This window comes from Triturus cristatus, chromosome 4_2 (genome assembly GCF_964204655.1).
Source record: "Triturus cristatus chromosome 4_2, aTriCri1.1, whole genome shotgun sequence".
Lineage (NCBI taxonomy): Eukaryota > Metazoa > Chordata > Amphibia > Caudata > Salamandridae > Triturus > Triturus cristatus.
In genome coordinates this window covers 882655156-882678269 of record NC_140586.1, presented here as the reverse complement: position 1 = coordinate 882678269, position 23114 = coordinate 882655156, and the positions used below count along the sequence as shown (strand labels likewise).

Here is a 23114-nt window from a genome sequence, read left to right as displayed (position 1 = left end):
GGATTCACGAAGACTTAATTGCCCAACCTAAAACACGCCACAGGGCGTGCTTGCACACATGTCACATCAGGCCCCGCCCCCTGCCTGCACCACCGTGCAAACGGGCCCTCTGACGCATTGTAAGTTGGGGGATTAAGTCCCCTTGAATCCCTCAGGTCGCTCGGGTCCAACTAGCCCACCAGGTACCTCCAGTTAGCGCCCATGAACCGCATTGCAGAGAGGTATAAAAAGGGGCGTGGCCTTGAAGCACATCTCTGCAACGCAGCTTTGTGCCGCTAGGGGGCACGTTTGCACAGTGGCGCAGGGAGGGGGGTGGGCCTGATATAAGAAGTTAGTAATCCTGCTGTGTGGAACTTACTGGTGGTAATAAAAAGGATAGTTGGCCCCCAAGGTTGATGTTGGGGGCTAACTACTCCTCCTGTTACCTCCAGTAAATCCCACACAGTGGGATTGCTAAGAGGTGTTTCGGAGGCCATGCTCAACGTTCTCCACCACTCTGGAAATGCGACTGATATGTTATAGTTAGAAATTAGCATTTACAAAACCTTTGAAATCCACTGAAAAAAACATAGGTGTCAGGGACGTTATAGTTAGAAATTAGCATTTAAAAAACCATTGAAATTCACTGAAAAACCATAGGTTTTAGGGACGTTATAGTTAAAAATGTGCATTTAAAAAACCTTAGAAATTTGCTGAAAAAACCATAGGTTTCAGGGACGTTATAGTTAGTTGGACATTTCTCTCGTACAAAACCATAGAAATTCCCCCCGTTATAGTTAGTTCAGCTAACTATAACTCGCTCACCCGCAATGCACTTCTGATGACGTCACATATTACAGCATTTATGACATGGTCAGTGACATCACTGATGACATCTCAAATGACATCACTGATGTCACGGACCATGTCATGAATGATGTAATATGTGACGTCATCAGAAGTGCATTGCGGGTGCGGGTGCTTTTTGTAGTGACTATATATATATATATTCACTGAAAAAACCATAGGTTTCAGGGGTGTTATAGTTAGCTGGACTTTTCACTTGTACAAAACCATTGAAATTCCCCCGTTATAGTTAGTTCAGCTAACTATAACTCGCGCGCCCGCAATGCACTGCTGATGACGTCACATATTACATCACTCATGACATGGTCAGTGACATCACTCATGACATCACTGATGACATCTCAAATGACATCACTGATGACATCACTGATGACATCATCCAGTGAATGTGTGTTTTTCTGAAAATTAAATATGTTTTATATATGTATATCTCAAGGTCGAGGGAAGAATAAATGGGTATATAAGTGTCTAAATGGATGATTTGTTTTTGAAAAATTGATTGTGTAACTGACTGATTAAGTGTATCATAGTGAATACATGGCTTAGTGAGTAATGTTTAAATATGTAAATATCTGTATCAGTCTCATTTTGTGTATAAGTGGCTGCATGGGTTGGTGAGTAGCTACATGGGTGTCTATATAGGTTATTAGTTGGTTTTTTGAGTATCAGTCTGAGTGTCTGCATGGTTCGGTGGGGGGTATTACGTAGTGCATAGGTGCATGAATGAGTGACTCACTGTTTGTATGTGTTGAACACAGCATGTGTGCAGGACTGTATGGGTGGACGAGTGTGTGTTTGGGTGTGTTAGTGAGTGAATGACTGTCTCAATAGTGTCTTTATGAGTACCTACATATGTTTTAAACTAGTATATGTGACTATTGGTGTATATATGTGAGTATATGTGAGAGTGAGAGATTGAAAGAGTTCCTGTATGAATAAGTATGTGTTTCTATAAGTGATTGTTTAAAAGACTAAGTATGTGTACGTTTCCGTAGAAGTAAGTGTGGTGGTGTGTGTATAACTGTATATGCAAGTAAATGTATGTTTGATTCTTTATTAGCATGAGTGACTATGTGTGTGAGTAACTCTATGGATGAGTGGCATTGTGTAACAGGATGTATAGGTGTATGAGTACATATGATGAGTGAGTACATGTATGAGTGACTGTATAGGACTGTTGGTGAATGAGTGGATGTGTATGTGGATCTTAGAATTACTGAAGAGGTTGTTGTAACTGGTATTGGTATGTCCATTGTTTTGAAAATTTTTGTCTCTATTTTTGAATGTGTGTATCAAAGGTTATATTAGGGTGAGAGGAGGTCTGCCACTCTATCACAAGGATGATGTCATCAGTGATGTCATCAGTGATGTCATTTGAGATGTCATCAGTGATGTCATGAGTGATGTCACTGACCATGTCATGAGTGATATAATATGTGACGTCATCAGCAGTGCATTGCGGGCGCGCGAGTTATAGTTAGCTGAACTAACTATAACGGGGGAATTTCAATGGTTTTGTACAAGTGAAAAGTCCAGCTAACTATAACACCCCTGAAACCTATGGTTTTTTCAGTGAATTTCTGAGGTTTTTTAAATGCTAATTCCTAACTATAACGTCCCTGAAACCTATGGTTTTTTCTGTGAATTTCAAAGGTTTTTTAAATGCTAATTTCTAACTATGCCTACAGAGATAGGACATGTGAAGAAAGAAGAAAAAATGCACAGAAAGAAACAAAAGAAGTGCAGAAAGAAGCAACAGAAGTCCTCAAATACGAAGATAAGTGCAGGAAGAAGGATAACGTGCAGAAAGAACAAAAAGAAGAGCAGAAAGAAGCCTTGTTGCAAAATCATCCTGTACCCTCAACTTTTTCAGACGGATACTGGTGGTAACTGAGTCTGACTAACCAGTCCTAGAGCCAGTGCTATGTTAAAAGACACTTAGAATACAGTGAAAACACCTACATACATTAGGGAACATTATGCGTTGGGGTCCCCCTGTGATTAGCATGACCTCCTCTGTAAGCCCCTAGTATATAATAGGGCATGGGGATTAAAACTACCTCTTAAAACAGGCCACAGGGCGTTTTTGCACACGTTAACTCAGGCCCCGTCCCCACCCTTCACCACTGTGTAAACACGCCCTGTGTCCGTTTTTAGTTGGGAGATTAAGTTCATTTGAATCCTGAGGGTCTCTAGGGTCCAACTAGCCCACTAGGTACCTCCAGTAAGTGCCACAGAGCTGCGTTGCAGAGAGGTGTAAAAAGTAGCACGGCCTGGACCACCTCTCTGCAATGCAGCTCAGTGGCGCTTACTGGAAGCACTTGGTGGGCTAGTTAGCCCCCAGGGTCCCTCAGTATTGAAGGGAAATTATATCCCCAATTTAAAACGTGCCATAGTGCGTGTTTGCACACGTCACCTCAGGCCCCGTCCCCTCCCTTCACCACTGTGTAAACGCGCCCTGTGGCTGTCCTAAGTTGAGAGATTAAGTCCCCTTGAATCCTAAGGGTCCCTAGGGTCAAACTAGACCACTAGGTACCTCCAGTAAGCGCCACAGAGCTGCGTTGCAGAGAGGTGTAAAAAGGGGCTTGGCCTCAGAACACCTGTCTGCAGCGCAGCTCCCTGGCGCATACTGGAGATGCCTGTTGGGGGCGCATTTGCAGAGTGCTGCACGGAGGGGGAATGGCCTCCGGCACGATGCCAGTCTTTTATTTATTTTAATTTTTTAAGAAGGGGGGCTGTGTGGTTCCCCTTCTTATTCTAATTTATTGGCCCTGATGACCCCATCCCCCAGGGCCTGTCTCCTAATTATATTTTTTTGACCCCAATCCCCAGGGCCGGCCACTGTTTTTTGTTATTTTTTAAAAATATATATTTATAGACACACCTAGGACATGCTGGACAAACCGTACGTACCTATCACCATGACGATTTGCGTGATATTCATTAAAAGGCGACTATGTATGCAATGAATCCACGTGGAATGTATTTACACCACTAGTGAAGCTCTGACATGTCTGATGCCCTACCGTGCCTAATCCCGGTATACACCCTTGTCGTTTATTTATACAAACATGGATAGCTATTGACGGGCACATTTAATACACATGCACACCAAGCCATTCAAAGGGGATTCGACAAAAATTCGACCAAAACTATGCAAGAAACCCCCCTCGCGGTTAATAAAACACACATCCACTGCCGGATGTGTAATACTTTTTATTTTACTCTCTGGAAATGGGACGAACATCACTTGAGAGTCACAGCGCGCTCCTGACAGAGCCCAATGCTGTGTTACACCCACCATTGCCTGCCGAGTGCCACACACCTCTGTGTTGTATTCCACTAGCTAGTGCATATGCTATGACACTCTCTAGCCCATGTGCACTGTAACACCACCCCGTGAATATGTCATGCCACACTTGTCTTCGCATGGGTTATATTGCCCTATCAAACGTGCCTTCCTCGATGCCTATGTTATAACGCACAGTGCTATGCCATACATATTACAATCTGGGATCCATATCTTTGTCACAGTGCATATGCAACGTTACACTCCCCAGCACATATTTTATATTACAACTTTAGAGACTAGTTAGGTTACACAACACTGCCCTGTGCATATTACACTCCAAGGCGCATATCGCATAGCACGCGCTAGTGCCTGTGCTATCTCGCGCTCTCCAATGAATCTGTCATTGCACACAATGTATTGCATATTATATTTCACGCCCAGTTCATCTTATATCACACTTTTTGGTGCATAGTTTATACCATGCACTATATCTAGTTTTCATTTTCAATCGTGCTCTCAGGACTATGTTCTATATAACACTGTGTTCACCTACCCTTTTCACGGGCATTACATTTTGCGATAGGGGGTGGAGGGTCAGGGGGTGTTTCTGCCAAGTGAGCCCGGAGTCACAGTCACAAACGTCCTCTTCTTCCTGAATAAAAGTGAGATTATGCTGCATACTTGTTCATATTTTAAGTAGTTCGCACAGACACAATGTTTTAAAAACAATAAAGTTCCTAATACCCGCCTTCTCTGAACAGTTAGCTTGCTGCCCCATCCCCCTCCTCCCTATCCTCTGTTGTGTGAATCCATGGACTAGCCTCCTCCCTCGTGCCATGCATAGTCTGATGTGCTGCCACTGCCCTCAATTTAGTATGATGTACCAGTCCACTCCTCCTGCCCTCCATTGCCCAATTATATGCCCCATCATTGACCTCCTGCTTAAACTCTGTGCTTAGCTTGCTGCCCCTATTCTCCTTCCCCCTGCCCTCCGATGTCTTTGTGCATGCCCCTGCTCCATCCTTTTTGCCCACCATGTCCCATGGACCTGCCACTCCTATCTACTCTGAGTGTTCTGTTGAGCTGCCACTCCCCTCCCACCTGCCTAGCATTGTCAGATGACTGTAACCTGTCCCTGCCACCTCCACCCTGCCTGTCCACATGCCATGCCCCTATCCTCTTCCTCCTGTCCTACATGGTCCATTGTACTGCCACACCCTTCTGCCCTCCCTGGTCTGTTGTGCTGCAACTGCTCCTCCTGCCTGCCCCGTGTGGTCTGTTGTGAGGCCCCTTCCCCTGAACTTTCTTGTCTGTGCACAGGTCCTGACCCTCCCTTCTATCCTCCATCGTCCTTTGTGCATGCCCCTGCACCCTCCTTCTTGCCCATCATAGCCATTGTGCTGCCACTAACCCTCCCACTTGTCATGCATGGTCTTCTGTGCTGCCATGGCCCCTCCCACCTTCCCTGTGTGGTCAGTTAGCTGCCCCTGACCCCCTCCCACCTCACCTTCCCTCCATGGTCTGTGTGTATGCCATCACAGTCTCACTGTTGCTCTTCATGGTGTGTCTTGCTTCTAGTGCCCATCCTGCCTGACCTCCATGGCTATCTTGCTGCTCCTGCCCTGCCCCCTTGCCCCCAGCCCTCTGTTTACATGTGCATACCCCTACTCTTTCCCATCTGTTCTCTGTTGTCCATGTGCATGGTCCTGTCCCCTCCCTCTTGCTTTCTATGGATTGTTGTGCTGCACTCCCGTCCCGCATGCGCTGTGTGGTGTATTGTGCTGCTGCAAACCCTGATGCCTGCCCTGTAGGGTCAGTTTGGTGCACCTTTCCCCTTTGAGTTACATTGAAAAAGAGGAGATTGTAGACAGGAGACAGATCAAATAAAGCCCATTTGAGCTTAAAAACATTGGACGTTTCCTGGCTGAATCGGGTCTGTTGGCATGTATAGTTGTACTACCATTGCCTCTTCCTTCTGCCCACAATGGTCTATCACATTGCCACAGCCTCTCTTGCAAGTCCTGTATTGTTGGTTTGTTGCCCCTGCCCCCCTTTCCACTGCCCTCCATAGTCTGTTGTGCTTCCACGGCCCTTCCTGCCTGCTCAGTGTGGTTAAATTGTTGCCTTTGCACCCTCCTACCTGCCTTCAATTTTCAGAGTCCGTGCCCCTGGCCTCTGCCTCTCAACAGTATCCTAATGAACAACTAGATTGCTAACATTCTATATTTATTACAAAAGTGTGGAACGCCTGACATCATCTTGATGTAATCAAAACTGTAATACCTAGAGCATTTCCTTTAGAGATTACATATATGAGAGGGTCTTATTGGCATCAAAATTATGGTTAGTGCTCTAAAAGACTAAAATAAGGACATATTTTCTGAGTTTTCAAATAGCGACAACGCACTTTTAAATTATTTGTTAAATTTATGTTTTTTTATCCAGTTGACCACTTGATTGCATGTTGCACTTAGGGGAGAGGATGTGGTGTTACTTCCAGAACTGCAGACTTTGCAACTGGGGAACCAGGTTGAAGTTTCTGCTTCAGCTCGACATTTTGTGATTCTGGTCAAATCACTTAGTCTCCCCCATGTCTACAACCAAAATGAATTTGTTCTTGTGTGATGTAACCAATGCTCATGTAAAGCACTCCAATACCTGACAAGTCTGCACTATATAACACTGCAAAAACACAAAATAATAAGTGTTTTGCACACTTCTGTCATTGGGCTATATTTGGGCTACATCTGGGTGATTTTGGGCTACATTTGGGCTCTTTTGTCTCCGGTGGCCATCTTGGGAGATTTATTTGTTATGAAGTTTCCTAATTTCCTCATGTACTGCAGTCTCCTCAGTAGGAAATGCTTTCAGTTTTTTACTTTGATTCCATCATGAAGGTATTCAGATATGTCACACATTTGCCATAAATTCTGAATGTTAGCACTCTAGTTGCTCATTAGATCACTGTAGTAAAACTACTGTTCACCATGGAAGTCTGCTCCTGGTATTAAAAGTGCATGTTTCAGTCTGCATGTCAGAATATTTTAATGAAATAGAAGAGGATTTGAGAAGTCACTCAAAATATGCCCTCATTTTCTTTCTTCAGCATTAATCATAATTTCTATGGCAAAATGAACCCAATCATTGTGTTCTTTTTTAAATTAAATGTTTTAAGTGTTACCAGTTTATTCCAATCAAGATGGCTTCAGGTGTGCCATACTTTTGTCATAATGAAGACAGTAAGCGCTCTAGTTGTTTTTAAGAACATTCTGGGACATTCTGTCATTGGGCTATACTTGGGCTACATCTGGGTGATATTTGGGCTACATTTGGGCTCTTTTGTCTCTGGTGGCCATCTTGGGAGACTTATTTGTTATGAAGTTTCCTAATTTCCTCATTTACTGCAGTCTCCTCAGTAGGAAATACTTTCAGTTTTTTACTTTGATTCCATCAAGAAGGCATTCAGATGTGTCACACATTTGCCATAAATTCAGAATGTTAGCACTCTTTTTGCTCATTAGATCACTGTAGTAAACCTACTGCTCACCAGGGAAAACTGCTGCTGGTATTGAAAGTGCATGTTTCAGTCTGCATGTCAGAATTTTTTAATGAAATAGAAGAGGATTTGAGAAGTCACTCAAAATGTGCCCTAATTTTTCTTTCTGCAGCACTAATCATACTTTTTATGGAAAAATGAACCCCCTCATTTTGTTCCTTTTTAAATTAAATGTTTTAAGAGTTACCACTTTAATCCAAGCAAGATGGCTTCAGGTGTGCCATATGTTTATCAAAAGTAGGACTGTTAGCGCTCTAGTTGTTATTTGGAACACTCTGGGAAGCTGCAGTAGAACACAAAGGAATCAACTGACAGTCTCTGCCCTTGTTGGGTGTACATGTTTTACTGAGAATGTCAGACTTCATTCTCACATGACTGAGAAAGATAATGTGAATTTACAGAAAATAAGCTCTCAGTTTAGCTTACAGATCACCTTCCAAACCTCTGTGATAAAAGCATGAGAAAATATTTTTCTCTCAATCATGATATCCCAGCAGAAGGCTTTTTCACATGGTGAAATCACCTTAGAACATACCACAATTCCTAAAATGAGTATGGTACCATCAACAAATGATTTATAATGTAACTAAAGTCTTAAAACCTTCTATTAACTGCAATGCTTTTTAATGAGGTGCTATCATGTATATTGGTCCCAAGATGGCTGCCAACACTTCTTGGATGAAGTGCTGACAGCCAATCAGATCTCAGGATGAGATGTGTGGTTAGGCTCCGCCCACATATATATATGCTTTTAAATGCTATTTTCTCAGGAAATACTGAACAGATTTACACCAGACCTACGAAAGGCACTTCCTTGACCTTATGGCTACCTCTCTGCCAAATTTCAAGTAATTCTGTTCAGCCGTTCGGGCTGTAGCTGTGTCTAAAGGTCCTATGGAAAAATGCATGGGGAAAACGTGTTTTGGGACCCCCCTTTTTTCTCGGCCCCCGCTTGACGAATCCCCCCGAGACTTTCAGGGAAGGAGCGGAGCGGAGCGCCCCACCTATTTTGAAAATTTCACGAAGATTCGTCAATCGGCGCCAAAGTTATTCCAAATAGAATGTTGCGGATTTCCTATGGAAACACGGTCCTAACTATAACTATCTACTGGCGACCGCCAGTAGATAATATATATATATATATATATATATATATATATATACATGAAAAAAAAGCAGAGAACTCTGGGTAGTTCTCAAGTTTAGGCGGAAAGCAGCTCCTGTTAGAGCACACTCAACACCATCAACACTCTAGATCTGCTCACCTCAAATGTCTGCTTTTCTATCAAAGTATTTAGGCATGGGATTAGCACAGTGCCATCCACGCCGAGATAGAAAAGTACAAAGTCTTTTGCCATTTCTACAGCAAAGTCTTTAAGCATAGGACTAGCAAGTGCTGTCCATGCTGAGCTGTAAATGACAAAAGCCACTCCAGGCTCAGTATTACAGTTTTGAATAGGTAAAATACCAACCAAGCCAACCTGAAATGAGTAAAAGCAACCCCTGACACAGTGTTTCGCTCTAATTAGAGCTCTTCAGAGAGGTATAGCTTTGTCCACCTAAACTTGAGAACTACCCAGAGTTCTCTGCTTCTTTTTTTGCATAATTTATTTGATATATATATATTTATATATATCCCGCACAACTATGATACCTCCTTCAGGAATAAAATAACAGACCAGATTAGTCATGTATCCTCCAATGAAATTGTAGGTGGTGACTTCAGTCTCCCACTAGACGCGACCCTTGATCGCCAATCCACCTGTAATTACCATCCACCTAAATCCCACAAAATCCTAAAAGAAATGTGCTCTAAATATGATCTTGAAAGACACCTGGCGGTTACAACATCCTGACTCCAGATATTACACTTTCTTTTCTGCTCTGTACAACTCGAATCAAATACATCCGCATTTCCTGGTCGCACACCCATCTAATAAACCAAACAAATATATTGTCAAAACTAATCTCTGACCATTCTTGCATTAATACACTTCTAGCTAGAACGAACCCTAAAACCCCAACTAGGATATGGCATTTCAATAACGATAATATAGCAAATCAAGACAACATTTGGAAATTTGAAGAAACTGTATAAAATGTCATTGTTGATAACACCTATAAACACACAAACTTTATTGCATGCTCTCATAGCTGCACCATGAACCCCCGATAGGAAAGCAAAAATCAACAAAACATGGAACACCGCACAAGAAATCAAACAGCTTGAATTAACAAACATTAAACTAAATAAAACTACTCTCTCCCTACTCACACAGGAAAAATATGATTACAACAAAAATTATTGAAAATGCTGTGGATTAATACATTTAGAGGCCTCAAACTTCGCAAAGCCAATAAAGCAGGCAAAATGTTGGCCTCATACATTAAACACAAACAGAACCATCGAACGATAATGGTAATCAAAGATAGCAAAAATGAGATCTGAAGAAAATCCTAGACACCTTTAGAAAACTTAATGATGATATTATATTCTAAAGAACGAAAGAGCAATGTAGGAAATACCTAAACAAGTGACATATACCTCGTTTATCTGAATAAAATAAAATTACCCTATCAAAATCAATCTCTCTGACTGAAATCACTGAAGTAATTGGTATGCTCAAAGAAATCAAGGCTCCTGGCCTGGACGGCTTTACAGCCACATTTTACAAAACATTCACCCAGTCACTTCAGACAACTATGGTACATCTATTTAACCACTTAGCAAACTCTGGAACTGTCACCGGTACCACGGCGGAAGCCAAAATAATAGTGATACCCAAAGAAGTTAAGGCCCTTACACTTCCCGAAAATTACAGACATTTCCCTGATAAACCTAGATTGCAACATATATGCAAAAAGAGTAGCCAAGTGCCTAAACCTTTATCTACTACAGTTAATAATTAATACCAAAGTTGGATTTTTAAAAAAAAATGTATATGTCCAACGATAACACCCCCCTCCTATGCCATGTTCTAGATAAGGCAAAATCATCTGCATCGCCCTCTATAGCCATTGCACTGGAATCTGAAAAAACATTTGATAGAGTATCCTGAACCTTTCTCGAGGAAATCCCTTAACCTAGCTGGGACTCCCTGTTGCTGGGTCAGCCATGCGCGGTATAAATCACCTTAACATAACATTAGGAGAGGGATTTATAACAATGATTATGGTTTTTTAAAGCAACCCAAGTGCCCGTATCTGCGCTAACATTTTCCTGTCGCACCCACTTAAATTAGAAAAAGGTACTAGACCGGGTAGTCCAGTTTTCCCTTTTTTATTCCTGTTGGCGCTTGAACCTCTCCTTCTTGACGTACAAGAAAACCAGAATATAACACGGATCAACTTCCACAGGAAAGTTGTGAAACACTATAAAACATAATGAAAAACTCACTCTTCAGAAAAGAAAACAAAAGACTTACTTGATAGTTGGTCACCTAAATTCATCACCGGGTGGAGCCAGATAGAAACAATAAAAATGATGATCACGCCAATAATTAATTATTTAATCAATACGTTCCCTCTACTACTCTCAAATGATTTCCATCATAAATTAAAGAAATTAATAACACAATTTATTTGGCAAGGTAAAAAAGCTAGAATATCCTTGAAAAAACTCTGCCTGCCCAAAATTCTAGGTGGCGTCAACTTAGCCAATTTTAGAGATTGCCAGACAGCTGCTAAAAAGGGTACCTCCTGGTTCCAAGTACCTGATACCTACACCCCCACGTGGCTAGAGGTTGAAAGAAACCTATTGCATAAACTAGACCCTGTTACTCTACTTACAACCAACTGCAAGCATATCACCACTTCTAAATACATTCTAAAAAATACTAGTAATGCCCTATTAACCTCTGATAAAAAAACTACCTTCCCAGATGAAATTCTCCTCTTTAGCCTCTCTCTGGCACAACCTGAACTTCACATACGATGGCCGGACTCTACACTTGGAATCATTGATCACCAGAGGCTTCTTCTTTCCTCAACAACTAGGATCCAGAAACTCTTCTCTATCCTTCTCGAACTAACAAACCCAATACCAGATAGATCAAGAATTCTATACTTTTCTGAATCTAAGGCTATTACCAAATCTAAACATCATTATAGAGAACTGTCCCTGCCAACACTCCTTCATAAATTTAACATACTAGGCCATCAGGAGTCCAAATTATATCACTTAATGCAACCCATGGAGTTGAGAATGAATACGAGAGCAACAGAATTCTGGGATACTCATTCTTCTACACCCACATCTGAGACCAACTAGACAACATATGGAAATCTGTCACCTCACAAAAGATCTCGTTAGTACTATCTCAAATGAAATTCTGGCTTATTCACAAAGTTTTTGGGACACCTTCTCCCCTACACACACTAAACGTTTTAGAGAACCCTGTCTGTTGGAACTGCAATGAAGAAAACAGAGATCTTGCTCACCTCATTTCCAGCTGCAAATCAGTAGGCCCCTTTTGGGATAAGGTTTTCTCCATTATCTCAAACCTATTTAATATAGCTGCTAAGAAAGAAAATTCATATCTCATTAAAGGCTTCCTCGACCCGAACATCACATTGCCCTGCCGACCGCCTTCTACTTGATCTTCTACTGACATCGGCAGTTAAGACGATCACCTCTAACTGGAAGACTACACACACGGCTTCCTTTCAAGCCAGGCTTAGTTGGGTATCACATATCTTGTGAGCTGATAGCATTGCTTTGCGACACTCCCTAAGAAAACCACAACACAGAGCTATATGGGAATCCTTTGATAACTACTTCATCACCAACAACTGAAGGCCCTATTTCTATACATTTTCATTTGCTACTTCAATCTATACCCATCTATCCAGACAACTGATGTAGGCTGATGTTGTGTATCAATGGCACTTACGATATTACCGTTGTCATATGTTATTTGTAACACTGAAATGTGATACAGACATTATCAACATGTAAGATGTAAGTGTATAATGTTATGACATTATCAATGACAGCTGTGATGTTTACATTAAGTGACGTTGTGAATTAGCCATGATCCTTATACCTTTTTAGTTCCTTTCCACCCATTTATTTCCTCTGTCTACTCAGTTTGATTCTGCTTTTCTTGTGTATTAAAATTAAATATAAATTATTTTTAATTTAAAAAAATGGTGTATGCACATTCCATAATGTTTCCATGTAAGTAATTTTAAATCTCTTTACATCCAACAGAAAACAATCCTTGAATGTACAAAATGTTTAAGAATAATTAAGAGAATCCCGTAATTCTGCAAAAACACAGTCCGAAATATTGAGCTCCAGTATTCAGCAAAACATAAGCGCATTCAGAGACAGACAAACCCGAACATAAACTGACAGATCCTGTAAGAAGCATCAAGGGCAATTTAATGATTCTACGAGGCTGAGCTCTGCACCTCCACACCACAAAACTAAGAAATGACCTTTAAAAAATTACAACAACAATGATAATCTACTTCCTGGGTAAACATGTCCAATACCAGCTTTAATCGCGCGATTGGTATGATGTGATTACAGCACTGCTTTCCTTTCAAAAGTGATGTCAGACCACCATTCAGTGCTAGATGTGTATTGTAAACTTTTTCGGGCCATTCCACAGCAACCAGAGAAAAGCTCAATAGAGTGAAGCCAAACAAATGAAGGGTAAAGGAAAGAGGCATTCTGCTATCTAAACTACAGAGTACTGTCCCAGTTTGCACCGACCAGAAGGAGGATGGATCTTTACCCACAAGTGTGCCGTACCTTTATCCAGTTTAAAGACTTAATCATCCACAAAGAAACCTTACACACATTATGAGTGTGGCAAGTATTTAGTGACCTTTTCACTTTATTGTTAAATCGGAAAGCAAACATCCAAAATGCCACACACATACAGGGAATGTGAGAATAATACAAGTGCTTTATCGGTGATTTTGGCCCATCAAGAAACACAGTCATGGGATGTAGACAAATACATACCCGACTCAGAGACACTAATCAAGAATGAAGTATCAGACACATGCAGCGAGACCTTTGTTTTGTCATCAATATTAAAACAGCATCAGCAAATACACAGGGGAGAAAAACTGTTCAAATGCACTGAATGTGAAAAGAGCTTTAGTCAGTTATCAGACGTAAAACACCATCAGAGAACACATACTGGGGAAAAACGTTTTTATTGCAGTGAATGTGTGAAGAGCTTTAGTCGATCATCAGACCTACTAAGACATGAGCGAACACACACAGGGGAAAACCTATATCATTGCAGTGAATGTGTGAAGAGCTTTAGTAGATCATTAGAACTACAAAGACATCAGCGAACACACACAGGGGAAAGGCCATATCATTGCAGTGAATGTGTGAAGAGGTTTCGTCATTTATCACACCTAAAAGACCATCAAAGAACACACACAGGGGAAAAGCCACATCACTGCAGTGAATGTGCGAAGAGCTTTCGTCGAATATCAGATCTAAAAAGACATCAGAGAACACATACAGGGGAAAAGCCATATCACTGCAGTGAATGTGTGAAGAGGTTTAGTCTATTATCCAGCCTAAAACAGCATCAGCGAACACACACAGGGGAAAAGCTATATCACTGCAGTGAATGTGTGAAAAGCTTTAGTCAATCATCAGACCTACTAAGACATCAGCGAACACACACAGGGGAAAACCTACATCATTGCAGTGAATGTGTGAAGAGCTTTAGTGAATCATCAGACCTGCAAACTCATCAGCAAACACACAGGGGAAAACTATATAATTATAGTGAATGTGTCAAGAGGTTTAGTCTATTATCAGACCGAAAAGTACATGGGAGAATACGCAGTGGGGAAAATCCATTCAAGTACAGTGTATGTGAGAAGATCTTTATACATTTATCAAGCCTAAAACACCATCAGAGCACGCACACCGGGGAAACACCATATCATTGCAGTGAATGTGTGAAGAGCTTTAGTCAATCATCAGACCTACAAAAACATCAGCGAACACACACAGGGGAAAAGCCGGTCAAATGCAGTGAAACTGTGAAGGGCTTTAGTCAGTTATCAGACATAAAACACCATCAGAGAACACATACTGGGGAAAAACGTTTTTATTGCAATGAATGTGTGAAGAGCTTTAGTCGATCATCAGACCTACTAAGACATCAGCGAACACACACAGGGGAAAACCTATATCATTGCAGTGAATGTGTGAAGAGCTTTAGTCGATCATCAGACCTACAAAGACATCAGCGAACACACACAGGGGAAAGGCCATATCATTGCAGTGAATGTGAGAAGAGGTTTAGTCATTTATCACACCTAAAAGACCATCAAAGAACACACACAGGGGAAAAGCCATATCACTGCAGTGAATGTGTGAAGAGCTTTAGTCAATTATCAAACCTGCGAACACATCAGCAAACACACACAGGAGAAAACCTATATCACTGCAGTGAATGTGTGAAGAGCTTTAGTGAATCATCAGACCTACAAACACATCAGCGAACACACACGGGAAAACTATATAATTATGGTAAATGTGTCAAGAGGTTTAGTCTATTATTAGACCAAAAACTACAAAGGAGAATGCGCAGAGGGGAAAAACCATTCAAGTGCAGTGAATGTGAGAAGATCTTTATAAATTTATCAAGCCTAAAACACCATCAGAGAACGCACACCTGGGAAACATCATATCATTGCAGTGAATGTGTGAAGAGCTTTAGTCGACCATCAGACCTAGAAAAACATCAGCGAACGCACACAGGGGAAAAGCCTTATCATTGCAGTGAATGTGTGAAGAGCTTTAGTCAATCATCAAACCTATACAAACATCAGCGAACACACACACAGGGGAAAAGCCATATCATTGCAGTGAATGTGTAAAGAGGTTTAATCGATCATCAGACCTACAAAGACATCAGCAAACACACAGGAGAAACCTTATATCATTGCAGTGAATGTGTGAAGAGCTTTAGTCGATTATCAAACCTACAAACACATCAACGAACACACACGGGAAAAGCCATATCATTGCAGTGAATGTGTGAAGAGCTTTTGTCAATTTTTACCCCAACAAAGACATCAGCAAACCCACACCATCACTGAATACACATAGAAATAAACATAGAGATGCAGTAAATTTGGTAAGAATTTGAGTATATCAACAATAATACTGACCCATCTGTGGACATACACACAAGCAGAAAAGTGCAGTTATTGTTGGATGAAGGAATTATAAAAAATTATAAAATTGTTATTATCTGGGACATTCAAATACCAGCTGTTAGAAAGCAGATGGTAAAAGACTGCACTAATAGGAGGGAATTATAAAAGTGTCTATTCCCTGCTGTTGATTGTTTCCCTACATCTAGGAAAAAATATGAAATACCAGGAAACTTGTGGGAGACTAGCACAATGATTTTTATTCTAAGAGAGAGTTCTAATGAAGAAAATCCAAGGACCCCAGCTCATACTACCTGGAAAAGCAACACTATTGACAATGCTTGGACTAACATGGGAATTTTCAGCTAATTTGTGAGATTAGTGATAAAAACCGATTTAACAAGCTCTCACTGGCGAATATTCATAGCTGGTTGTGGTGTTTGGTCATTTTATGCAAGCTTGATGATTTTGTGACAGCAGCCAGAAGTAAATGTAGAAAAGCTAGAGAAGTAAATGTGGGCTATAGCACTCTGGGTTAATCCTTGCAGTGCGTGCATGACATTTACCTCTGGAGCCTTGATGTGGAAGAAATAATGCTCATTGCTATTATCATTCAATCAAATCCTTGGAGACACAGGAGTTGAAACATCTAGCGCAATATGTACTTATTCTAGGGTTTGCAATTACGCGATTCGCTATTGGGTAATTGCAGACAGCGATGTACCAATGTGAGTTCAACACATTTAGCAATTCCCAGTGGGTCGCGAATAGACGAACCTCAATAATATTCATGAGGTAAGTTTCGGGTTGCGACCCATTGTGAATGGCAAAAATCACAGGAAGAGTGGTCTGCTGGGGGCAACAGACCACCATGTCTGTGATTGCTTTTAAATAAAGTATTTTTTTTTAAATGCAGCCCGTTTTCCTTAAAGCAAAACGGGATATGCTTCAAAATGTAAAATGAACAGTTTTATTTTCATTTTTTAGGAGTCCCACAGACCACTGCTTGTTCTTAAAAGATATTTTCCCCAATATTCACAAAGGGGAAAGGGTCCCTTGGGGCCCTGTTCCGATCATGTAAATGGGTTACCACCATCCTGGAGTTGGCAGTTAAATGCGAATGTTTTGCAACCACATTTCGGTTGCAAACATTCACACATACCACTGCGAGTTGCTATTAAGCAGAGATGCCCTAAACACTCCCCTTTCTAATACCGATTCACAAACCTGCTTTAATGCTCATTGGTAGACTATTCCGGGGCTGCAGTGGTAAAACAACTGCCTCCCCCTTTAATTCTCTTAAACCTGGGACATTTGAAACGTACCATAAGAGGAATTTTTTAAGGTAGCTGGGACCTAGATCATGCAAGGCTTTATAGGTAAGGCAAAATGCCTTGAATTTAATGCGGTTATTTACAGTCAGCCAATGCAGTTCCTTATTGGAGGATGTAACTGAATGGAATTTAGATAGGTCAAAGACGAGCCTGGCTGCCGCATTCTGTACACTCTGAAGTTTCTTCATATGTTGTTTTTGAAGCTTGGCGAAAAGACTATTACGGTACTCCAGTTTTGCTGCGATTAATAAAGAAACAACAGTTTTTCTGGTGGTCAACTGGATAAAAGGAAGGATCTTTCTAATGATTCTCAGAGTGTTAAAACTGGCCGAGACAACTGAGCTAATGTGTTTATTAAAGCTCAGCTTGTTGTCTATCATTATACCTAAGTTTTTTTTGTACTTTTTGAGCAGGGGTAGGGAGGGTTCCCATCTCTACTGGCCAGCATGCCAGGCTCCAGAATAAAGGATTATTACAAAAGAGTGTCACCTCAGTTCTTTCTGCATTTTAATTTGAGACAATGCTTTCCCATCCAGCCACTAACTGCTCTCATGCAGTTGTGAAATTGAGAGATGGTTACTTCAGTGTTGTTAGCGGCCGACTCCACTATTTGGGTGTCGTCTGCATAAGAAGTAGGGGAAAAGCCAAAAGATCTGATCAATGAGGCCAACTCTGAAACATAAACATTAAAGAGCAAAGGTACTCTACTGTACCCCACTTCACACCGCTCCATTACATTCCACTATATGCCACTTTATGAAACTCCACACCACACTCCTTTACCCTACTGACTTTTAGCCATGCTAAAAAGCAGCCACTCTAGTGTACAACATTGCGGAAACATTTTGGCAAAACCAATAGCTCCTGTACAGGTGAGACCTACTGGGTTTGACAAATCTTGCTTAAGGTTCATATTTATTGCTACTTTATTTATTGGGTGTTAGATCGTTTTTCATCTAGAACAATGGTGTCTCTGATGGATGTGGAATGAAGGAGACAAGTACAATGAGTTTCTCAGAAAGCTACAAGTACCATGTAAGTGTGAGCAGTTATAAAGCTAAGGTTATTTAAGGGCTGGATTTTTGTCGAAGTGTTTATGCAACGATCATTTCCAGAATTTCATAGTATCGAAGGCTGTTCCTAAAAAGCCCCTGTAAGAACATACAGTGCTAAAATTCAAGCAAATGCAATCTATGGAGCCACTCCACTGGTGTACAGAGTAGGACAGTGAAGTGTTTATGCAACAATCATTTCCAGTATTTCATAGTATGGAAGGCTATTCCTGAAAAGCCCCTGTAAGAACATACAGTGCTAAAATTCGAGCAAATGCAGTCTATGGAGCCACTCCACTGGTGTACGGAGTAGGACATTATTGAGCTGTTAAAGAGAATAACGTGGGTTCTTTTGGGGAATAATAATTCTATAGTGCTATGGGAGCTTAACTTTAAATGTATAATTGACTGTAATGGAACTTAAAGCACTCCTGTACTAGGTCAAGATATGAGTAAGTAAGTAGTCTGTGCTGATGTATGTGTTTGATACATGACAAACTCTGCTGAGATTCTGAGTAGAGATAGTTTGAATGAGGTGCAGCCTAGCCAAGGTTGTAAGTTCCTGTGGGTCCATTAATGCGTCCATCCAATCTCTCCTCCATAGGTCCCACCCGTTCCTCCCACCGGTTCCTGAGGTGGTCCAGTTTCCCGGGTCAATTAATAATGAGTGTGCGGTAGATGTGTGAGATCTCCCTCTACCCATGTGTCCCATCAGCAATTTGGCTTCCAGCGAACTGAACTGTGACAGGGGTCCAGTGGAACAGAGTGGGCGGCAAGTGTGTGTCTGAGCTGGAGATATTTGTAAATCTGGGAGGTTGTATGTCTGCTGCAGTTCATGAAAGGACTGTATATGAGTCCCTGACTAGACATCCCCCAACCTTGTGATACCCATACAGTCCCAGGGGCGAAAGCCACTAAGGGATGCTGTTTCCCTTAACCAGGTGCTAAGCCACAGTAGAGTTTGCTGCGTAAGCATATTCCCCCATCGCACGTGTCGCATGGCTGATCTCCATGCAAGAAATACCACCCGTGTCACTGTAAGCAATGAGAGGGGGTTCAGAGCTTCATAGAGCATGCTCTGAATCTGGGAGAAGTCCAGCTGTGTGAGCTCCACTCTGTACACAGGGTCTGACCACACCCTTGTGAACAAGTCATGGATGACGAGCTGATGTGCAGAGAGATAGTAAAAATAGAGGTTGGACATACCAATGCCCCTATCGCATGGTCCTCGCTGGCAATGCAAACAGAAAACATCTATCCTATGCCAAATAAGTGAGGGTTACCCATTTGTGGTAGGATCGCGTAGCCTTTGTTCAAGTTTTTCTGGGGCAGCAGCTTGAACTTCTCTTCTGCTCCTAGCGCTGTGTAGGGTCCGGAGCTGTATCGGACATGCGAGGCCCGGCCAAGGCAGCCACAGCATCCTCGATGTGCCCCGTAGCAAGTGGCCACAAACATCTCAAACTGGCAGGAGAAGCGGCAGCTCCTGCCAAGCTCCCAGCAGTTCGTATTCTCCTGACGTGCACTCTAATGGTTTACTATGTGGCAGAACCGGTCACCTATTTTAAAAAATAAGAAAGAAGTCCCAAAACAATGGATTAAAATAACAGCTGCATATGTTTGGAAGCAGCTGGTCGCTGCTTCCGCGGAAGGCTAAATACTTGAAGAGGCATGACTAATGCATGTCATGGACAAATGGGGAGAACGAATAATGGAGCGACGATAGAGCCAGGAAATGGGAAGCCTATGGGCGAGCTGTATGCCCACAAGTTAGATACATGCGATAAGAACAATTGATGGACAGAATGCAGAACAATGTCATACATTCAATCCAGTGCAGAGATCTTGGCCTAAATCCATAGTTTTTTTTGCTCACCATGCCATTCCAGTTTGAACCCAGCCATATGCAAATCAGTCTTGACCCTGCGCCCAATGAACTGCCAGACCAGGTGCTCCCTGGACTGGAAACAAGCATCCTAAGACCTGTTTCGGGGTTTCACCCCTCATCAGCCAGGATAGCTTGACTCCAGTGGCATGGAGAGCACGGGACCGATGTCTGGGCATACTGGTCCCAGGATGCTTGTTTCCGGTTCAGGGAGGACCTGGCTTGGCAGTTCGAGCTGGACTGTTCCTATGGGTCAAGACTGATTTGCATATGGCTGGGTACAAACTGGGGTGGTGTGGTGAGCAAAATAATGATGGATTTAACCCAGATCCTTGTGACTGTGGGTGAATGTTTGCATTGTCCAGCATTCCGTCCATCAATTGTTTTTTTTGCATATGTCGCAATAAGTGGGAAGGATATGCCCGGACGTGGGTCCCGTGCTCACTACACCACTGGATTCAAGCTAGCCTGGCTGATGACGAGTGATGCCTTGAAACCGAACCCAGGATGCTTGTTTCCGATCCAGGAACGACCTGGCTTGGCAGTTCGGGTTGGACTGTTCCCACAAGGAACAGGGTCAAGACTGATTTACATGTGGCTGGATCCAAATTGGGGTGGTGTGGTGAGCAAAAGAATGATGGATTTAACCCAGATCCTAGTGACTGGGGGTGAATGTTTGCTTTGTCCAGCATTCCTTCCATCAATTGTTTTTTGGGCATATGTCACCCTAAGTGGGAAGGTTATGCCCAGACGTGGGTCCCGTGCTCACTACACCACTGGATTCAAGCTAGCCTCGCTGATGAAGGGTGATGCCCTGAAACTGGTCCCAGGATGCTTGTTTCTCGTCCAGGGAGGACCTGGCTTGGCAGTTGCGGCTGGACTGTTCCCACAAGGAACAGGGTCAAGACTGATTTGCATATGGCTGGGTCCAAACTGGGGTTGTGTGGTGAGCAAAAGAATGATGGTTTTACCCAGATCCTTGTGGCTCTGGGTGAATGTTTGCATTGTCCAGCATTCCTTCTTTCAATAGTTTTTTGGGCATATGTTGCCCTAAGTGGGAAGGTTATACCCAGACGTGGGTCCTGCGCTCACTACACCACCGGATTCAAGCTAGCCTGGCTGATGAAGGGTGATGCTCTGAAACCGGTCCCAGGATGCTTGTTTCAGGTGCAGGGAGGACCTGGCTTGGCAGTTCGGGCTGGACTGTTCCCACAACGAACAGAGCCAAGACTGATTTGCATATGGCTGGGTCCAAACTGGGGTGCTGAGCAAAAAAATGATGGATTTAACCCAGATCCTTGTGACTGGGGGTGAATGATTGCATTGACCAGTATTCCGTAAAGTAGATACAGCATGTCTCTCTTTGAGGCAGTGCATGCTCGCCGTCTAGAGCCAAGACCTAATTAATACAGTGGGATACAATTACTAGAGTGAGGCTGACTCATTTGGTAATTTTAGAGAACCAACACATTTGCCAAGGAGGACCTGAGACACTTAAGCATGTTTTATATTTTTGCTCTCTGTATAGTCAGTCTCGAGCTAAGTGGATAGTTCCACTTTGCAGAAACCTGGGAGTCAGGAAGCACCAGGAGGCGTTCAGAATACTGCAGTCAGACACATCTCGTATTTTTGTATTCTGCATGGCCAAGTTCCTAATGGCAATGTGGATCAGACATGCCAAGTGTTCTCTTGGTGGTCCCTAAGTTGCCACCCTCGCAAGGGTCGCTTCTTACTGTATTGTGCCATTTGGACAAACTCTAGCTGACTTATGTTTTTTTGCATTTATAGAAGATATTGTTTTATATTTTACAACTTGTTTTTAAAACAAAAGTATTTATGTTGAATCTCTGTCATCTTTTAAAATGAAAAATTCCTTTCTCTGCTGCTGGAACAACAAGAGTATTCAAAAGTGTTATGTTGTATCATTTGTCTTTGTAAGTAATTTGTTCTGTGTAGCACTTTTTTGATCTACAGTGATTGTAATAAAGTTTTTTTTATTGAATACTTTTGATGTACCAGTTCCTTGTTTCCTAGCAGTGTTCATGAATTGATTAGTTAATATTAAAATGCATTTTTGTCATTGACTTATTCTTCTGTACTAATACTGTATAAATACTGTGAAATGTTCATTGATTCCGAAATAAATCTTGATTGATTCTTTCACTCACTTTTTGTCAGCTCTTCTGTGATTCTTTTTTATTTATGAAGAGAGAATGCTTGAAATGTATCTCTAGGGTCTTCTTCATCGGGGAGGTGTGAGGGGCCCGATGTAACACTATCGGTTAGTCAAAGCTTAAAGGGCAGGGCACAAAGACTCAAAGCCAGAAGATTTCAGTGTCGAGCTTGTTTATCAACACTTAATCATCGTCACTGATCGCAATACGTGACTGGATCAGGCCCCATTCTACAATGTGCAGATGTCTGCCTGCTGGGTATATTCAACGCATGTTTGTAAATCAAGGTTTTGTGATGTAAAACATGAAAGTAATGGAAACATGTAAGCATTACAAAGGAACGGTGGGGGCAATGCCAAGCCCTGTGTGACACTGTTAGTACTGCTAGCAATAGTGTGTACATTTATCTGCCGACAACGCCCCTTTGTGAAAAAGGTCAGCCATGCCTTGATTCTCTCCCTGTTAAACCCAACCTATTTTACACTCTCTCTAGCGCACCTGTAGACAGCTGGCAAGTGAACACTAAACACTGTTTTACAAACCCATCCTATTCTACACCATCTCCAGCAGGACCTATAGACGGCTAATGAGTGAATACTGAACACTCTCACAGACCCAACCTGTTTTACCCTCTATCCAGCAGCACCTGTAGACAGCTGGTGAGTGAACACTAAACACTCTCTCACAAACTGAACCTATTGTACTCCCTCTCCCGGAGCACCTGTAGAAGACTGGTGGTGAACAGTAGATCCATAATAAACCCAATCTATTTCACACTCATTCCAGCAGGACCTGTAGAAGAGTGGCGGTGAACAATAGACCCATCACAA

At 42.1% G+C, this 23114-nt stretch overlaps 1 protein-coding gene across 5 annotated transcripts in view; it reads left to right on the top strand.

The window, feature by feature from the left end:
- The window catches only part of LOC146835331 (uncharacterized), a 122194-nt gene extending 99917 nt beyond the window's left edge, over positions 1-22277 (top strand). For all 5 annotated transcript variants that reach the window (XM_085602914.1, XM_085602913.1, XM_085602909.1 and 2 more), the window contains one exon: positions 12907-22277. In XM_085602914.1, the coding sequence (XP_085459040.1) occupies positions 13572-15563 (1992 nt within the window). In that variant the 5' untranslated portion in view covers positions 12907-13571 and the 3' untranslated portion in view covers positions 15564-22277. The remainder of the gene's footprint in view (positions 1-12906) is intronic.
- Positions 22278-23114: the final 837 nt, after the last annotated feature.